Consider the following 18,182-nt stretch of genomic DNA (forward strand, 5'->3'; position numbering starts at 1 on the left):
GAGAAAGTCAGGGCAGAATATGAATGCATTTTTTTAATGTTTATTTATTTTTGAGAGTGGGAGGCAGAGAGAGAGAGGGAGACAGAATCCGAAGCAGGCTCCAGGCTCTGAGCTGTCAGCAGGGAGCCCGACGCGGTACTCAAACCCACGAGCCATGAGATCATGACCTGAGCCGAAGTTGGACGCTTAACAGACTGAGCCACCCAGGTGCCTCATGAACGCATTTTTAAGGTGAGGCTCAAAAAGGTAGGCTTGCCCAACTCTCAGTGGCACAGCTAGGATTAGAAACTTCAGTTTGGGTGTTCTTTTTGCTATGTCGCACAGCCCACCACTTGAGTGTTTCAGTAGAAACGCAACATGACCCAAACCTCAACTTGTTACCAACCCCGTTACCCCTACTCCCTGGCAAAAAACATCAACAAAAATAAAACAGAACAACCCTGCTCTTGTTTCCCAACTTGGTGAAAGGCATCTCACTCTCCCTCCCAGTTATCAAGGCTAGAAACCTGGGATTCATGCTCAGCGCTTCCCTCTCCTCCAGATCCTATAGCCTTGACCTTTGAAATATCTGAATCCATCTTCCCTTTTCCTTCTTTATCCCGGCAGCCCCCATCAAGGCCCACAGAATCTATCAGCCACACTTACCTGCCCCCCCCCCCATCCTTTATACTGTTGTGAGGATCTCCTCCCTAAAGCTGCAGGTTGCCTGGCTGGAAAACTTCAGCCTCACACTTGGCTTCCCTATGGCTTTGGTTGTACTGGTCCCCCCAACCCCTCCCACTTATTCCCTGAGGCCCCGGTTTATATGCCATCGCCCCCAGCGAGCTCACTCAGTTGCACATACATCCCTGTAAACTTGAAATGAATTATCTCCCTATTCTCCCACAGCACTAGATATTTCATTCTGCCTGTCTCACAACTAACTGTGCAGTGGTCTGTCTCCCCTGTAGCCTGGGAGCCTGCTGGGGATAGGACCCTGGTTTCATGAATCTTTGTCTTCTCTGCTTAGGCCCTTCACATAGTAGGTCCTCAACAGATGGCTGTGAAATTGATTTTCCCCCCTCTAAGTATTTGGAAGCTTGTTATTAAAAAGGACCGTGGGGCACCTGGGTGGCTCAGTTGGTTGGGCGTCCAACTCTTGGTTACAGCTCAGGTCATGATCTCATGGTTTGTGACTCTGAGCCCCGCATCGGGCTCTGCGCCTACTTGAGATTCTCTCTCCTCTCTCTCTGCCCCTCCCCCACTCGCGCTGTCTCTCTCTCTCTCTCTCTCTCTCTCTCTCAAAATAAGTAAATTTTCAAAAAATGAAAGAAAAATAAAAAGACCATATTTCCTAGTGGATTCATTCAGCGAGGCAGGTAAAAATGATTCTTGAAACTGAGGTGGGACATCTCACTTCTTTACTCCCTTGAGAGTTTGAAGTGGTCTGGCACTGGTCCACTAAGGCCCCCACCTCTCCTGATACCGCTCTCCCTCCCCCAGAGAAGGCAAAGGACAATTTTAACTCTTTATTTGAAACAAACAATTCCAGAGACAGAGGTTAGTTGTGACAACAGCTTCTCACTACAACACAAGGGTGGGCATGGCTCACTGAAGGGACAGGCCAGGCGCCTCAGAACAATATATACAATTTAAACAGTGGCTAAACTGGTAACAGTTATAAAAACACAAAAAGGAGGCTGGGGAACAGCAAAGCCAACAGGGAAAGAACTGGGTACCCCCTTTGCTGGACGCTAATAGTTTTCTGGAACTATGAAGGCAAGATGGGGAAGAGAGATGCAGGCAGTGGGCACAGGACCCATGCCCACAGTTCTTCACCTATCCTTTGACCACACATCCCATCCTGTATGACCCAGGGCCCCCAAAGGCTTGGCCTGGCTCTTATGATGGGGGGAGAACACGAGTGGGGAAACCCAGCCCCAATCCAAGTCAGAAGGTAGTTTTTGCCTTGGGAAACTCTGTCCATTGAACTAAAGGGAGGCAGTTACAGAAGGGGGCTAAGCATGTTGACACCATGGCTCATGCCAACCTAAGACGGCAGAGAGCGACAAACACATAAACCAAGGGGACAGGAGTCAGTTCCCCACACTTAGAGTCATCTTCTGCCTTTGAGGGAAAGAAAGCATTTGGAAGTTTTTTAAATGGAGGCACCAAGGGCTGGTGCTTGCAGGGGTGGGGAGGGGGAGTGAGGTGGTGCGGGGATTCCAACAACTAGTTATCTCATGGGAGGGGAAGAGCATCTAAGCTCTGTGGTTTAGGTAAATGGTCCCCTCATTACTGCCATACTTTCTTTCCCGTCGTCCATACAAGACCCTCTAGCGTGGTACCGGGGAAGAGCAAAAGGAGGGGATGGGCACAGGGCAGAGAAGGCAGCTGGGTTCTTCCCTTGGCCAAACCTAGGAACAGGGAGCTTTACCTACATGGGATGGGTCAGGAAACCCAAAGCCAACAGGATCACCAGAGCTCTCAACACTCCACCCAGAGTTGGGCCCCCAGGAGAAGGGGTTCACTCTGAAGCATAAAGGAAATGGCCAAGCTGGGTTTTGCCCATCGCTGGGAGACCAGCCCCTGGGTACAGAGGACTGGGGCCCTGTGGTTGTCAAGTGGTGTGGAAGAAGGTAAGAGCCAGGGGTTCCTAGGGAAGGCAGGGAATGGATGAGTAGAGAAGGGCAGTCAGGGCCCTTCAGGATGAGTAGCATTGGTTCCTGGGCCAGTCGCCCTGTGGGACATGGTCCCAGGCCAGATGTTGGTGTGAAAGACAGACACGGATAGCACATGGGCTCAGTCCAGGTCTTCCTCCCCAGGACGACCCAGCTCCTCGTAAATCTCACGCACAGCCAGAATGCGATTGAGCATACTCTCCAACATGCTGCGGTCCATGGGGATCACGGAATACCAGAGAGGTGACTCGGCGATGCAGGACCGCTCAGGTTGTAGGTAGAACACATCGTTGCGAGTCCGGAGGCTTTCAGGGCTATAACAGTGGCGAGGTGGGTGGGGGGAGGGGTGGGAGGACAGAGATCAATTACCAGGGCAAAGTAGATTCCCTGAGTCCCCATGCTAATGCCACGCCTGCAAAGCTTCCAACTCACCATTTTGAGAGATAGAATTCGTAGAACTTGACGGGGCAGCGGAGGGGATTCATGCGGTTCTCACGCTGCTCTAAGATAGGAGCTTCTTCTTCTCTCTTCCGTTTCCCAGGGCCCGTGTCTGCAGATGAGGCAAATGACCCAGAGTCATTACAAGCACAGCCTCAATGAACCACTTCCAAGAGCACAGTCCAGGGCACAGGGGGAAGGCCTCAGGACACCAAATACAGTCTCACAGAGAAATAAAGGCAGAAGAAGGGTCGGTCAGTCTCCCCACGTCAAGCAAACAGGTCCTGTGACAGCGGGGGGGGGGGGAGTTGTTCTGTGGGCCTCCCTGGTTCTCACTGCCAAGGTCTCCCTTTATAATCTCCCCAAAATGATTTCCTGAAGACATCATCTCAGAAGCTTTGCATGCATACTGACAAAACAGACCCTATGGCAAGGCTGGGCTAGCCTTCCAGGACAGGGAAACATCAATGGTCCCAGCCCCCAGTACCTCAGCCCAGGCAGAGGCTCAGGTCCAGAGAAGAGACTTTGGGAACTGCACTCAGATGGCACGGGACTCCAGGGCCAGAATGGAAACCAAGGTGCAGTTTGTCACACCCAGCAGCACCGAACCAGGGAAAGCCTCTTATTCACCCTGTCAACTCTCCCCCACAGTTGAACACACCCAGCAGCTTCCTACTTGTCTACCATCCACCCCAAGAAAGTACATTGCCTTGAAAGGAGGAAAGTCACCAGGCGCCTGGGTGGCTCAGTCAGTTAAGCATCCAACTTCAGCTCAGGTCATGATCTCACAGTTCAGGAGCTGGTGCCCCACGTTGGGCTTTCTGCTGTCAGCCCAGAGCTTACTTCGGATCCTCTGTCTCCCTCTTTCCACCCCTTGACTGCTCACTCTCTCTCTGTCTCAAAAATAAATAAACCTCTAAAAAAAAAGACTGAACTTAAAAAAAAAGAAAGAGGGGCACCTGGGTGGCTCAGTCAGTTAAGCATCCGACTCCTGGTTTTGGCTCAACTCATGATCTCATGGTTCATGAGTTCGAGCCCCACATTGGCCTCTGCGCTGACAGTGCAGAGCCTGCTTGGGATTCTCTCTCTACCCCTCTCTCTGCCCCTCTCCCACTCACATTGTCTCTGTCTTTCTCAAAAATAAACAAATAAACTTAAAAAAAGGTCACAAAGAAATATTTCTTTTAAAATAAGTAAATAAAAGAAAGAGAATGAGAAAGAGAAAAAAAGAAAAAAAATGAAAAAGAAAAAGAAAAAGAAAAAGAAAAAAGAAAAAGAAAAAGAAAAAGAAGGGGAGCAGGATACAGGCAGCTGAGTGACCTCCTATTTCTGCAAGAGCCACTGCCTAGCAGATTGCAGGACTGGCTATTTTCGCCTTTTTGGCAAACACAGGAATGGAAGGGGTAGGGAAGACAAGGAGAGGGCCAAGCCAGCAGTCATGGAGGGGCCTGAGAGGGGAAAGCAGGGAGGGGGAAAGATAAAGGGGTCGGGGGATAGCCTCGTACCTCGCCCTTTCCTCTGGCGGACGGGGGCATAGTAGCGGATGCTCACCACCTTGGTGGTGCCCCGAGGGGTGGTACACTTGCGGGACTGCCGCACCACGTTGGTGAAGGAGAGCTGCATGTGTTCCTCGGCTGTCTGGAGCCCAAAAAACTTAGTGTTGAAGAACATGAGGGTGTTGAGGAGGACAAAGGGTGAGTAGACCCCGAGCTGCTTACACTCCCACAGGTGCTCTTCCTCCACGCGGGAGAACACCGTATCTGCAATGGTCAAGGGGGAGACGCCAGTCAGGAGTGATCAAACACCCCCACCCAGCCACTTCCGATCCCAGACGCCCCGCTCACGAGCATTTCCCACCCCATCGCTGGCCAGTAAGTGACAACTGCACAGAGAACGCAGACACCCTGCTACAGTAGACAGTGAACTGGGCTTTTTAAATGGTTTCCACTTGCACTTGGAGCTTCTCTTACCACCCTCGAGTTACAGGCAGGGAGATGTAAACCCCAAGGAGTCCCACAGTGCCTTCTCTTCTTTCTTCACTCACCACCAAAACCCAAACCACCTTTTTCAGACCTAGACCTAGGTCGTGTTCAAGGATGGGGGCTCTGGCCCCTCTAGCTCTCAACCCCGAGGCCCCCCCAGGGACGTAACTCCTGCCCTCAGACACTTTGTGGAGAGTAGCAGACCAAACAGCCCAGGACTCTTGGAATGGTGTACTGAAAGCATGGAGAAGAGGGCAGAGGGGTTGCAAGGTCCCTGTCCCTTACTGTTAGGGAGGAGTGTGGGCTGCCAGGTACTCAGAGACTTGTTGAGTTCTTGAACGAAAGTCAGGTAGTAAAGGTCTGTGAAAATGTTCACCATTCGATTGTTTTCCAGCAAGTACTGAAGAAAGAAAAACATGCACAGAAAGCTAGACTCTAGGTTCTGGAGGAAAGACGTGATGCCAAAGGCCCCAAGCATGGCAACCTCGATAATGAGGAGGCAATGGGAAAGCACTGCTTGATTAGGTGACCCAGAGTGCTTTTCTCCAGGGATATCCCCCCACTCTGAGATACCGGGGCCCTGCTGGAAGAGGAAGAAGTCTGGGGAGCTGTGTTGTCGCTGGTTCTTCACAAGCCCAGCCTCCTTCGTCAGACAACATGCAGCCGACCTCTTGCAGGGGAAACTACACATCACCCCGCCACCCAAAGAGTTCAGCTCTACCCATCTTTCCCTTCCTAGAATGGTTCTGGAGGATTACCAAGGGGACCTGCTCAGGGTAGGAGGCAGGGTGAGGAACAGGGGCCGGGACAGAGTCATTTACGGTGGGATCCTGCCTGCTATGTTGAGAGTGACGGCAAGCGAGGCGGCGTGCCAGGGATACCTGCTGGATGCCGAGACACAGATAGTAGATACTGTCAGGTTCGTATCGTTCACCGTTGGGTCGAGTGATTTCTCTCACAAACTGGGCCAGACCGTAGTTGAGTTCAGCAGCTGAGCAGGCCAGAATATCCTCTTTGATACGCATAGGTTTGGCTGTAGTGATACACAGTGGAGGTAGATGGGATTAAGAGAACTCCACGTGGAGAATTTCATTTAGCTCCATCATTAATCCCTTCATCCCTTAGTGCATCCAGCTCCAGAACAAACCCACCCATTACAAAAAAAAAAAAAAAAAAAAAAAAAAAAAAGCCCTCAGCCTTTAAACCTAGACAGCCTCTCCCCTTATTTTGCAACTCCTCCCCATCTTCACAGGACACCCTTCGGTGATCACGGCCTTATCACCCCTAGACATCCTCACATCCTCAGCTGAACTGCAGCCCTGGCCCTCCTCCTCTCCCCACATTGAGGGGGCCCTGTGTTTTAGGTAAATGGGTGGGGGCCCCTCCCCTGAGCACGGGGTACCTTCCTCCCCACCCCCACCCCATACTTACGGCCAAAGCGCAGTTCATCCCCCTTGCTGGTTTCTCCATTGGCATATTTTGACTGCACCCAGCACTTCCAAGCATTGACACCATATGAATAGTTGAGTCCAGTACAGCTAGGCTGGCTGCTCATGGAATCCCGGGAACAGCTCTCCGAAAGCACCAGCCGCTTTTGACCCTGGAGGGGAAGAGAAAGGAAAGGGGTGGCAGAAGCAGGGCCAGGGGCACCACGGAAGCCAGTCAGGATAGTATTGACCACTGGGGAAGCAAGGGCCTGATGTAAGAACGCAGCGAGCTTCCACAGCACAGAGCCCCAGAAATGACCCTGGTGACCTCATGAAGAGAGAAAGTGTGGCTATTTCTTGGTACTCACAGTGGCAGACAACAGAGGTTAGGAAAGTCAAACTAAGGCCACCGGCTTGACTACAAGAGCCGCCCCCACCCCCCCGAAAAAAACTCTTTGAGCCTCCTCCTTCTGTGGATTTAGCAGCCCTGGCCCTCACCTTCCTCATGGTGCGGGGAAGGTCTTGTTCAGTAGACACATCCTCGGGCCCTACCAGGCCACAATCAAAGAGGAAGTCTACACTTGGGTTAATGTCCAGAGGGTCTGTTAGAGAGGAAAGGAGGAAGAAATCAATTTTTTTAAGATCTCAACCCTGTGGTCCTCACACCCTACCCCTGCCACTTGGCCACTTGACTGGAGATGAGACTCCTATACAGCCTTACTGTACTCGGTAGGAAGCAGCAAAGCTGTACCAAGAACACGCTCTGAGGCACATAAATGCAAAAACTCACAATGATGGGAATGTTCGTAACGCTACCGAACTGCATGCTTAAACAGGGTTAAGATGATAAATTTTATGTTATGTGTTCTGCCGCGATTAAACAAAAGCTAAACACAACTGCAAAACAGTGCGCCTGTCCCGGTATCTCTGGCACTAGTCCCTGTGAGAACCTTCTGTCACAGGGTCACAAGGAGCACTGTTTTGGGGTCATGCTCAGATCACAAGGGACACTTCATGCCTCTCGGCACAAATGCTACTGCACCCAGTGGACACACTTCAAGTCCCACTCACTCTTGGGGAAGTCCGCCTCCAAGTCTTGCCCAGGCTCATCCAAGACATTGGCCATCTTGACGGCCATGGCCAGGACATCATCTCTAGCTGGCCCAAACAGGTCACAGTCTTCCAGAAGCCCCTCTGCACTCTGGTTGCTCACAAGATCTGGGGGACAGGGAAGGTGGCTTGGTCACTGCAGCTCCTGCCTAGCACCCTCACAGGCCTTCAGGGGCTAATCCCAACTACTCCCCAGTCCTTCTAAGGCACCAAGATTACCACACTCCTCCCCCTTAGGCTGACACAGGCCAGTAGCACCCTGTCTCCCTCATCACCACCCCCCATGGCGTACCACAAAGGTCAGATGAGGCCTTGTCTAACTCCTCAGCCTCTGCAATCATTTCTGCCATAGCCAGGATGTCGGCCTCCAAGGGGTTGGAAGGGATCTTCACCTTCAGCTCCTCAATGGTCTCCACAATCTTGTCTGTGCTCTCCAAGGTGGTGGGCAGGAACATGGGCACAGGCACCTGGAGGCAGGAATCCCAACTGAACACCAACAACCACCCCAGCGAATGAGAGGGACAGCTGATGAGACTAAGGGGGGAGGCGGGGAGCATGGGTCTCAATCCTGAAAGGGTAAAGGAGACCACACCAGGAAGGGCAGGGAAACTTACCGGGATGGGCATGGAGAAAGGCACCGGGACTTTCTGGCAGTACAGATGCATAGGCACTGGCACAAAGATGGGCACTGGGATGGGCAGCACTATCACCTGTGGCTTCCACTCTTCTGTTGACAAGAAAGGGGTCTTCTCAGAGCCTCTGCTAGATGTACCACATCTGGCCCAGAGCTTGACGCTTGCCTGTCCCCCTCTACCCCAAAAGCTCTAACATGTGCTCAGTGTCACAAAACTGCCCTAGAACCAGAGGCTGAGAGACAACTCGAGAATTCCGGGACAACCATGTGCACAATGCTTCAGCCATCTCATAAACCCCCTGTCCAGTTCCCAGGCACGGGGCTGGAGGCCTAGGACTATGGAATGTAGCCTGGGATGTCTAGGTACCCTGGCTCACCTGTTTGACTCCCTTTGGACTTCATCTCCACCTTGCAGGAGACCCCCCTATTCTGCATCAGTGGTTTACACATGGCCGCTTTGTTTTTGCGGGGTGTTGCTGGGGGTGGCAGGGGTGGAGGAGGGGTGGAAGCAGCAGGAGCCGATCGGGTCTTGGCAGGGATCTGCAGAGACCAAGGAATGTTAGAGCTGCCAACCAGCATACCCTCCTCTGAGGCCATCCACCCCCTTGGCTTCTGCCCTGACCTTGCCCAGATTCCCATTTTCCTCTGGGGTCTTCACTGTACTGCTGTTCTCCACTTTGGTTTGAGATGGTGCCTGGGGCTTCGACTCGGGAGACTGACCTATAGATCAAAACAAATGAATGCTCTCATCTGAGGAACTTGCTCTCCGCTCTCCTCATCCCCGTTCCACAAGAGCTCCATTGAAAGGCACACTAGATGCAAATGGGAGATCTAGAATATCCCCTCCTCACCACCCCCATCCTTAGATGTAGTCTTCTCTAGGCCCCAGCAACACTGGCCAAGAAGGTTCTTTGCTCCTGGCTGCCAAGAAGACCAAAAGACAGTTCCCCCAATGACGCACAATTGGAGACCTTCCACTCAGATGACCCTCGGAAGTTTGGTACCCCTGAAGCAGTGGAGAGACTGAGGTGACATTCTAGAAACAATAGTCTTCGGTCTCCTCAAAGGTAGAGCTTATGCCGACACTTCCAGCTCTCTGAAAATTAACCACAGCCCCCCACATGCCCCATCCCACCTGGGTCAGTGTCCATCCCCTCAAAACACATCCTTTATACAGTTCGAGTAGACTCGAACTCTAGGGACCTTGAAACAAGGCTCCCCCTAGTACCCGCACGGTCCAGAAGCTGAAAAAGAATATAGTACAAGGAGCTCTGTCTGGCCAAGGATGAGGTGAAAGCAAGAGAGAAGGGAGAGAGGGGCTGGGCCTAAGGTGAAAAGGGTCCAGGCCAGTGCTAACAGAGCATGTCCCCTGCCCAGCACTCACTGTTCAGGAGGCTCTCAGGCCCGCTCTGGGTATCCAAGTTGGGTTGGTTCTGCTGGCTGTAGAAGCGCAGCAGACACTGTTGGTTGCAGAAATGACGGATCTGCCCACGCCAGTGGATGGTCTCCAGCAGCTTCCCCTGGCGCTTACAGGCGTGGCACCGGGCGGCCTGGGGGGCGTCAACAGGACAGTCAGACCTGCCTCCCTAAAGTGGGCTGGGCCCTTTGCCCTGGGAGAGGCCGTGCTGCTCCCTTCAGAAGCCGGGCCAACCAGAGCCCCCTCCCTGGAGATCGGCCCGCACCCTGAGGCCAGTGTAATAGCCTGTGCCCCTTGGCGCCCCTTCCCTCCTTTCCAGTGTCCTGCCCCCCTTACCTTGCAGTACCACAGCAGGTACTTGCTCTTACAGTCCTCACTGCAGAAGTCCCAGGTGCTGCCATCCAGCTGCTCGGTGACTCCACGCTGGCAGGTCTGGGAGCAGTAGGTACAAGTGATACAGCACAGCCCCAGCTTCTTGGTGAAGTCCTGTTTGTACAGCAGCACACAGCCTGGGAAGAGGGCAAGAGGAGAGAGTCCAGAGACCCAGAGATCACCATGGCCAGGAGGCCCAACCTTTCCAAGATGGTCCACCTAAAACCTCCACCAGCCTCTCGTACCTTGAAGCCTCCGGATGGACAGAGAGACGGAGGAGGGGGAGGGGATGGGAGGAGGACAACACAGTGACCAGAAGACCCCCGACCGCCCCCCAAGTGCCACATTGCAAGCCCTCCTCCTTCCCCCCCCACCCTCTCTGGCTGGAAGTTTCAGGCCCTTCTGCGCCTTTCCCCACCTCCTTACCTTCGCTGCAGAAGCTCTTCTCCACCCCACTGAACCGGAGTTTCTCATGCAGGAGTTTCTCCTGCCGGCAATGCTCACACTGGGACACCACACCCCGGAGCCGCTTGAAGTCCTCGCAGCAATCGCGGCAGCAGAACTGGAACACCTGGTCCTGAGATGAGGGGCACAGGGCGGGGAGGACAGAGCTGTGACATCCCGATCCGGCGAGAGCCAAGTGGAGGGAAGGCCCCCTTCAGACAGCTGTCCGGTCTATGTGGCAGGATGTCGGCGGGGGTGGGGATCTTACCTGCCAGTCCAAGACCTCAGGCTTGCCACTGAAGAGGCTGTGGCAGTAGTGACAGCTCAGGTGAATGCCCCCCTCAGGGCTTGTGCGCTGGAGGGAAGGAAGACAAGTAAGGGAGGTGTGTGGGGGCGGTGGGGAGGGGGGGGTCAGGCTGGTTCTTAGTTCTGCCCGGGCCTACCTGCCCCAACTCTCATACCCTCTCTGTGTCACCACACCCTTCTTTCATCCCTGGTCCAGGGTTTGGAGTACCTGGAACTTGGTCCAGCAGCTGGGGCTGCAGAACTGGTAGACTGTGCGATCAACCTTGTTGTAGTAACAGGGGTCAGAGAGGCTGCGGCGGCAGAAGCTGCAGGGTCGGGGAGGGCCTGGGGCACAGAGAGAAAAGGAGAAAGAGAGAGAGAGAGAAAGAAAGAGAGAGAGAGAGATAGAGAAGGAGAGAGAGAGAGCACACAGAAGGTGTAAGGCAGTGCAGAGATGGAACAGGAAATCCATGGGAAGATGTGGTCGGGGCTGAGGTTGGGCAGCAGGGATCACTTTAGAAGGGAGTACGGGAGGTAGAAGGAAGGCCAGCAGGGGTCTCAGAGAAGAGGGCTTTGCACCTACCAGTGAGCCCTGCCTGCTTCACTTTGTAAGAGGTGGTACAGCACAGGGTACAGAACAAGCTGGTCTTGCCATTACGATCCACATGTGATAGCATCTCAAAGTTCTTACACAGGGTCTTGCACCAGACACATGGGTACACACGTGTGTTTTTCTGTGAGGATGGGGAAGGAGAGGCTGAGGCTGGATTTGTCCCTTCGCTTTTATTTGTTAAATTTTTTAAAACATGAGATATTTCAGGCATACAAAAAAAGGGTAGATGATGATATAACAAAGACCTGTGTATCCACCAGCCAGCTTCAAAAATAAAACATAACAGATACAATTGAAACCCCCTTTATTTGTTTTATTCTTCCCAACCCTCGACCCATCAGGCACCTTTATTTGTCACCCAGGAACCGCACCCCCGTCCACAGCCCTCTAATGCACTACTCCCTCGGCCCCACCTTCTTGTACGCCCCCAAGCAGGTTGTGTTGCAGAACCGCTTTTGTTGGCCCTCGTGGAAGAGGAGCTCAGGGCCAGGGCTCCCGGTCTTGGTGTAGATGTAAGCCCCGCACTGGTCACAACAGTTGGTTTTCAGTCCCTTGTTGGCCCGGAATTTGGAGAAGCAAGAATCGCTGCAGAGCCGGTGCACCACGCTGCCGTTGCTGACCTCGTGCAGGACCTGCCGTACACACACACACCCTGAGCCAGGGCCTGGGCACCACCACCCACCCTGAAGCAAGGACGGCCCGCCCCACCTCACCCTAGACCTTCACAGCACACAGTGGGCCCAGGGACCCCCCAACCTGCATATCGGGCTGCCGACTTGATGGTGAGGTCCCGGGAGGCAAGGAAGGCCGGCTGCATACATCCTGGAGAAGCTCTATCCTTGAATATGCTCCCTCACGATGGCTGCCCTTCCTCCCCACTCCCCTCTTCCACAGGGCCTGGCCCCTGCAGCCCCAGGATGGCAGGGGCAGGTCAGGGCTAGCCAGGCTCTGCAAATCAGCCCCCATCAAGCTTCCTCACCTCTCCAGTCTTCTGGCATATGCTGCAGCGAGTGGCGTCGGCAGGATCCCCAGACTGTGGGATTGGGCGCTGCTGCTGGGCCTCGTACAGGGAGAGACAGACGGACGTGCAGAACTCATGGAAGGAGCCTCCTGAACCAGTCTGTGCCACAACCGAGTCCTTGGTGTTCCAGATCTCCCTGCAGGTGGAAGCAGGTTGGAATGTCCACTTAGTACCATCCTCTTGTTTCATCGGCTCCCACCCCTCCGCAGGGATCGATGACCACAGGGCCGAGTAATCTCGGACCCCCCTCCCAGTTCCACTCTGCTAGCTTCTTGCCCACAGTCCCCGGATCACTAGTTACTCCCGGCCTGATCCCTGCCCTCCCTGCACCCTGGGGACCTTCACGTACTTCTTGCAGAAGGTACAGGTCTTTTTGCCCGAAGGCTTCTTAGAGAAAGTGGTGAGACAGGATGAAGAGCAGAAGAGCTGAGGCAGCCCCTTGCGCTGGTAGGCGGTCTGCCCCTTCTGCAGTGGCGTCCGGCAGTGAGCACAGGTCATCTTGGTGCCTACCGCAGAGCGCCCGGCCCTTTGTGCCACGCTTGAGCGTAGGGACATGCGAGGGGAGCGCCGGGGCCGGAATGGCACAAAGTCCTCATCATTGGGGTCATCTACCATGGCATCAGAATCCTCATCTGACACTGGAACTGTGGAAGTGGGGGCACGGACCATGAGCAAAAGCTACTGGACCAGCTCTCCTCTGACCAACGGGCAGCTCAGCAGATACTGGCTCCTCGGATGAGCCCTATCCCCCTAGTTATTTCCTCTGCGCCCCCACCCGCATCATGCTGGCATCTTAAGCCACTGGTGGCACTCTCCCTGGGAGGGCCCAGGAGGGCTCTGAGTGAGAAGATTCAGGACAGGGATGGCATGGCTGAAACAGGAAACTCCATTCTCGCTGCTGTTGTTTTCAATTTCCCCCACTGCCCCTGGTTCCCATGCCAACCCACAGCAGAGATAGGCACTTCACACTCTGCAGGGCGCAGCACTATGGGAGCCAGGAGATCTGTGGCCCGCCACATCCCACTCGGTCACACTTCCTCAAGTCCTACTCACTGCTCTCAGTGGAATCCACAACCTCGGGTTTTGGAGGCTCTACTCTTCTAACGCGCTCGCTTCTCTTCTGCACCTTGGAAACATGGGAGGGGAGGAAAGCTGACACCAGGGGCAGGCTAAAGGGCCTGCTGTACTGGTGCAGGGTGTGGGGGGTACAGAGATGGGAGGGGGAAGGGAGAGTAGGGACCCTCAGCCCAGGACTGAGAGGAGGGGAGAAAAGGAGGCTGGACTTTCTCCTTAAGAAGCAGGAGACACAAGAGCTCCCCCCCCCCCCCCCGCCCACTTCCTCCTAACTCTCCTTGCACAAGCCCTCCCCAGAACAACATCTGGGAGGGAAAATGAAGGGTCTGTCCTTCCCAGAGCTATAGGGGGAACCAGACTCCTTCCAATCCCCTCCCCCCCTCACCCTCTCAGGCGGCTTCTCACTCGCCTTCCCAGTCAGGCCATCTCCTGCAAAGGAAGCAGAAAACAGCCTAAATCTTGAGCTTGCCCTCACCACCCCCCTCTCTGGCCCAACCTCCGTGCCTCCATTCCTGGGGAAGAACATACTCAAAACTGAAAGGGAAAACTCAAGTGCCTGTGGCTTCTTGGGGCCCCTCTCAGGGTTACCTCAAGCTCTGTTCTAAGGGAGGGGAGGGGGCAGCTATTCTCCATTAAAAAAAAAAAATCTTAGCCTTCCCCCCAGCCTCTGTCCCAATCATTGGGAGTTAAGGAAACACAGATAACAGGTCTTTCATCAGAGAACTTATATAGTTCACTGACAACAAATGCAAGCACCCAAAGGTAGCAAAGGGAAAAGGAAGCATTATGTATGGAGAGGTTCCCCTGGACTCAGGTGGTTATATAAGCCCCAAGACCCTGGTCACAACCTGGGAGAGGCACACCACTAGGCAGAAAGAGGGGGGAAATCAGAGCCTCTCAAGCCCAGGCTCTTCCTCCCCTATCAGAGACACAATTCCAGGCCCTGCATTTCTACCATTCCCCTGAAATCACTATGCTGTTGGTGGCTCCAGAACCTAGTTATCATTCATCCAACCTAGAAACCCCACTCTCTTCTAGAACAAAACAGCTGGAAAGATCTTAGCACCAAGAAGCCTGGTGTCCTCTCCAAATTGTAAAGAAAGGACCCTGGCACAACAGCCCCCTGGGGGTAAGAAAAAGGGAACCTCTCCCAACAAATCCACTCTTCCCAACCCACCCCCTGAAACCTCCCCCCATTACCCTCCCATAGCCACTGAGCTGCCTCCCTACCCCTACTTTCCTTAATCTTCATCACAGCCCCTCGTCCTCCCTTCCAAGCTCCCAACTCCTTCTCCATACATATCCCTACTCTTGTCTGTCCACCCTCTTCCCCCTCCCTTACGCTTTCCCCAGACACACAACCACCCCTACTTACCCCTACCCTCTCCCCAGCCTGGATTCTCCAGCTGATTAGGTGACCTACCTGGCAAGGATGGGTGTGCAGGAGGGCTAGGGCCCCCAGGTTTGGTCTGAGAACTGTTGATTCCATCCCCCAGAGTCTCTCCCACTGAAGGGCTGGGGGGACCATTTGGGCTCTGTGGCTGCCCTTGGGGAAGCTCCTCCTCCTGCCCAGGGGAGCCCCTTCTCCCTGTAGCTATGTTGGTGGTCTCCTCCTCTTCAATATGGGGGGGCTGCAGTGTTATTGGCGAATCTGGAGCCAAAGGCTCTAGTAACCCCTGTGGTGAAGAGGGATTTGCCCCAGCCCCTGGCTCAGGTGGTACCACCTCAGGGGTCTGGCCCCCTGGTCCAGGCTCTAGGGTCTGATCTCCTGCATCCCAAGCAAGGGTCCCCTCAGGACCATGGTCCACCTCTGGGGGAGAGGGGGCTTTATAGAGCAGCCCCCCCAGCCCCAGCAGCTCAGTGGCTCCATCCAGGACTCCAGGGTCTTTTTCCAGGCCAGCAGGGGCATCAAGCAGGTCCAGGGCTCCTGAGGATGGAGAAGGGCCAGGGGGCGCCCATCCTCGAGTTGGGGCAGTCTGGGATTCCAGTAGATCCTCTCCAAATTCCATGTCTACTGGAAGGTCTCCAGCCAGGGGCTTCTCTGGCAGGGTCAATGGGTCAAACGGACTGGGAAAGTCACTGGGGTCCATGAGGATGACTGGATATGGGCTGTAGATTAGGGGTAGAAGAAGGGGCAAAAGAGGTGGTCTTCGCCAGAATTCCTTCTTATATAGGTTCTGAGACACACCCCATCACCCACTTGGATTTCTCATGAACAGCCCCCACCACACCGACAAGCATTTCCACTGGCTCTAGTCCCGATGACCACTCCCCCCCATACAGCGCCCCCTGTGGGGAGAGGCGTTCCCCGCCCTGGCCCCGTGCCCACACTAGCCAGGCAGTCGGTCGTTCCACCCTCCCCGCCTGCCCCCGCCACCCCACTGCAACTCCCAGTTCCCCTCCCCCTCTACCTTTCACTCCCCCCCCCAACTCGGGCTGAACGCCCCCCTTAGAGTCTCCTAGGGCTGTTGCCACCAAGAGCCTTTCCCACCCCCGCGATCTCAGTTCTTATCTCCTCCCCTCTCTCCCAGAGCCCCTCAGCTCCCCAGTCTTTACCCACCCTGTCTGGCCCCACCCCCCCCTCCCCGCGTTGCAAGGTCCTCCCCTCAGCCCTTCCCTCGCCCCCACAAACTGCCCTTCCTAACCCCTCCCCCCAGTTACCTTTCAGGGTCGCCCACTTCCTCAGCCCCGTTCCCCCTTCCTATTGCTCCCCCAGTCCTCCTTCTCCTGTTGCCCACCCCCCACCTCAGGCATTTACAGGAAGACATTTTGGAGCTACGATCTCTCCTTAGACCCCCCCCCCCCTTCCTGGCTACGGCGAAATCCCGCCTGCAGGTTCGGTTCGGCTTGATCAGGCCCGACCCCTACCTGCGGCAGGGTTAGTGTACCGGCTACAAGCCTAGAACTGCAGACAGCGACGGCCCCGCGCTCCTTCTCCACCTCCCTCCCTAGCAGCCGGGACAGGGGTCGCGGCCCCTTTAAATGGCAGCGCCGCTCACAGAGCCCAGCGCTCTGCACCAGGCGGGCGGGCGGCGCCAGCAACCAACCCCATTGGCTGGCTCGTGGAGGGGGCTCGCGAGACAGCGCCGGCCCCCGGCGCGAGACTCCCAGCCCAGTGGCCGCCTGGAAATTGCGGAGTGGAGCGTAGTCGTTGGAGATGGAGCTTGAGCCCCCGCCCGGGGCCCCGTTAGTTGAGGAGGAAAAGCTAGCCTCTGGAGCTTTGAAGCCCGCCCTCGGGAAAGGCGGCACCCCCTCTCCACGGAACGGCCGAGTACACTAACCCACAAAAAATACATCTACGCACCTGCTTCTCTTACCTGGCTCAAGAGTCTTCTCCCCTTCCCCCCCAACCCCGTCACACCCGTGCCCGCCCTACCTCCTGGAGCCCACTCTACCCGTGATCCCCTCCTCTCATTCAAATGGTTCCCGGTCCCCTCCCCCTCCCCGTGTCTCTCCTCGCTTCCCACTCGTGTTCAACCCCCCAGCGTCCGCCCCCCCCCCCGACAGTCCCTACCTACGCCATGCAGCAAGCGCCTGCCAAGATTACCCTCCCCCCAACCCCACCTCTCCGGGGCCCGCCCCCTGGGAGACTGTTGGGGTAATGAGTGACAGCGGAGTAGGGGGGGGTAGGCAGGGATCCAGCCCTCACGTGCCCCTCCTTCCCTTGTCTGCAGCCTTGGGCTCCCCTAACCATTCTGAATATCATAGTTGTGGGGTGTCTTAGGCTTGGTTTCCAGCCACCCAGGGCGGGTTAAATGGCTCTGGCTCAGTGACAACGCCTATGCAGTAACCGTTACTGCCTGATGACCCCAAAACCAGGCCCCGCAAAGACACTCCCCCACTCCCTCAACGGTCTTAGGGTAAGTTCTGGGATCTTCTCCCAGAGTCTTCCAGCAGGAGCTCCCTGCCTTATCTCTACAGTAGTTTTCCTCACCAAGGCCGAGAGCTGTGTTTCCTCCTCTGTCTCTCTCTCTCTCAGCCCCTCTCTTCCTCCCTCCCTCCTTCTGTCCTTGTCAGTCTCTTTCCTCCTCCTCCTTCTCTCTCTTTCTCTCTCTCTCTGCCAGTCTCTTTTTGTCTCAGTCTCAGTCTCTGTCTCCGGTCCCTCTGCCTCTCGTTTGCACGAGCACGCACGCGCGCGCGCGCACACACACGCTTTTCCCTGTCCCTCCCTCCCTCCACTCCCGGATGGTCCTTAGCGTGTGGGTGTGGCTGAGGGTGAAGCTTGAGAAGTGGGGGAGGGGGAGGGGGCACTAGCTTTAGGCCTACTGGTTTAAAAAATATATATGTGTGCCAGGATCCTTCCTCAGTCCCCATTATAGTTAGTGCACTTTGCAGTCTCTGCCCCCTACTTTCCTCCTCCAACCCCTAAGGGCTGGAGAGCTTCTAGTGTCTGAGATACTGGAGGAGGCTTAGGCTGGAGGGGAGTCCTGCCACAGATTTAGGAACGTGTAGGCTTGGTGTCCAGTGCCTGCTCTAGCTTGCCTCTTTGCTCTGGGCCTTCCTTCCCACACTAAGCCTCTCCTAGCCTTCTAGTCCCAGAGAGTTTTATCCTCCCTTGTCTCATTTACTTTCCCAGAAACCTTAATCCTTCCTGGCTCCCCACATGGCCTTGAGATTATCTTTGCTCTCTCCTACATACAGAGATAAAAGCAAGAGTTTTCCCCTTCAGTTTCCCAAACCCAGTGTCCTTTATACTGTAACCAGT

At 55.0% G+C, this 18,182-nt stretch overlaps 1 protein-coding gene across 4 annotated transcripts; it reads right to left on the bottom strand.

Annotated features, from left to right (window-relative positions):
• Positions 1-1,494: 1,494 nt before the first annotated feature.
• ZMYM3 (zinc finger MYM-type containing 3) lies at positions 1,495-17,471 on the bottom strand. Of its 4 annotated transcripts, none has more exons than XM_047844511.1 (25): positions 17,412-17,471; positions 14,901-15,586; positions 13,863-13,906; positions 13,457-13,529; positions 12,753-13,047; positions 12,362-12,539; positions 11,796-12,014; positions 11,353-11,503; positions 10,999-11,114; positions 10,753-10,839; positions 10,467-10,617; positions 10,005-10,177; positions 9,636-9,801; positions 8,874-8,971; positions 8,629-8,791; positions 8,232-8,344; positions 7,910-8,084; positions 7,579-7,725; positions 7,006-7,109; positions 6,512-6,680; positions 5,962-6,113; positions 5,366-5,480; positions 4,604-4,858; positions 3,093-3,210; positions 1,495-2,974 (listed from the first exon to the last, which is right to left on the bottom strand). In XM_047844511.1, the coding sequence occupies exons 2-25, from the start codon at positions 15,565-15,567 to the stop codon at positions 2,782-2,784; spliced, it is 4,122 nt and encodes a 1,373-aa protein (XP_047700467.1). In that variant the 5' UTR covers positions 15,568-15,586; positions 17,412-17,471; the 3' UTR covers positions 1,495-2,781. The 4 variants fall into 4 exon arrangements, with proteins under 4 accessions (XP_047700467.1, XP_047700466.1, XP_047700468.1 ...); XM_047844510.1 differs by lacking the exon at positions 17,412-17,471 and adding an exon at positions 16,992-17,033; XM_047844512.1 differs by lacking the exon at positions 17,412-17,471 and adding an exon at positions 16,346-16,570 and having other exon boundaries at positions 13,457-13,523.
• Positions 17,472-18,182: the final 711 nt, after the last annotated feature.

The sequence above is a fragment of the Prionailurus viverrinus genome, chromosome X (assembly GCF_022837055.1).
Source record: "Prionailurus viverrinus isolate Anna chromosome X, UM_Priviv_1.0, whole genome shotgun sequence".
NCBI classification, from domain to species: domain Eukaryota; kingdom Metazoa; phylum Chordata; class Mammalia; order Carnivora; family Felidae; genus Prionailurus; species Prionailurus viverrinus.

Bases quoted from the DNA above. Each gene is read 5' to 3' on its own strand.
- ZMYM3 (XM_047844511.1), bottom strand. From the start codon at position 15,567: ATGGACCCCAGTGACTTTCCCAGTCCGTTTGACCCATTGACCCTGCCA. The intron at 11,504-11,795 runs GTGGGGCCGAGG...CCATCCTCACAG, and splicing joins GCTTGGGGGCGTACAAGAAG to AAAAACACACGTGTGTACCC. The intron at 3,211-4,603 runs GTACGAGGCTAT...CCTCATCTGCAG, and splicing joins CCGCCAGAGGAAAGGGCGAG to ACACGGGCCCTGGGAAACGG.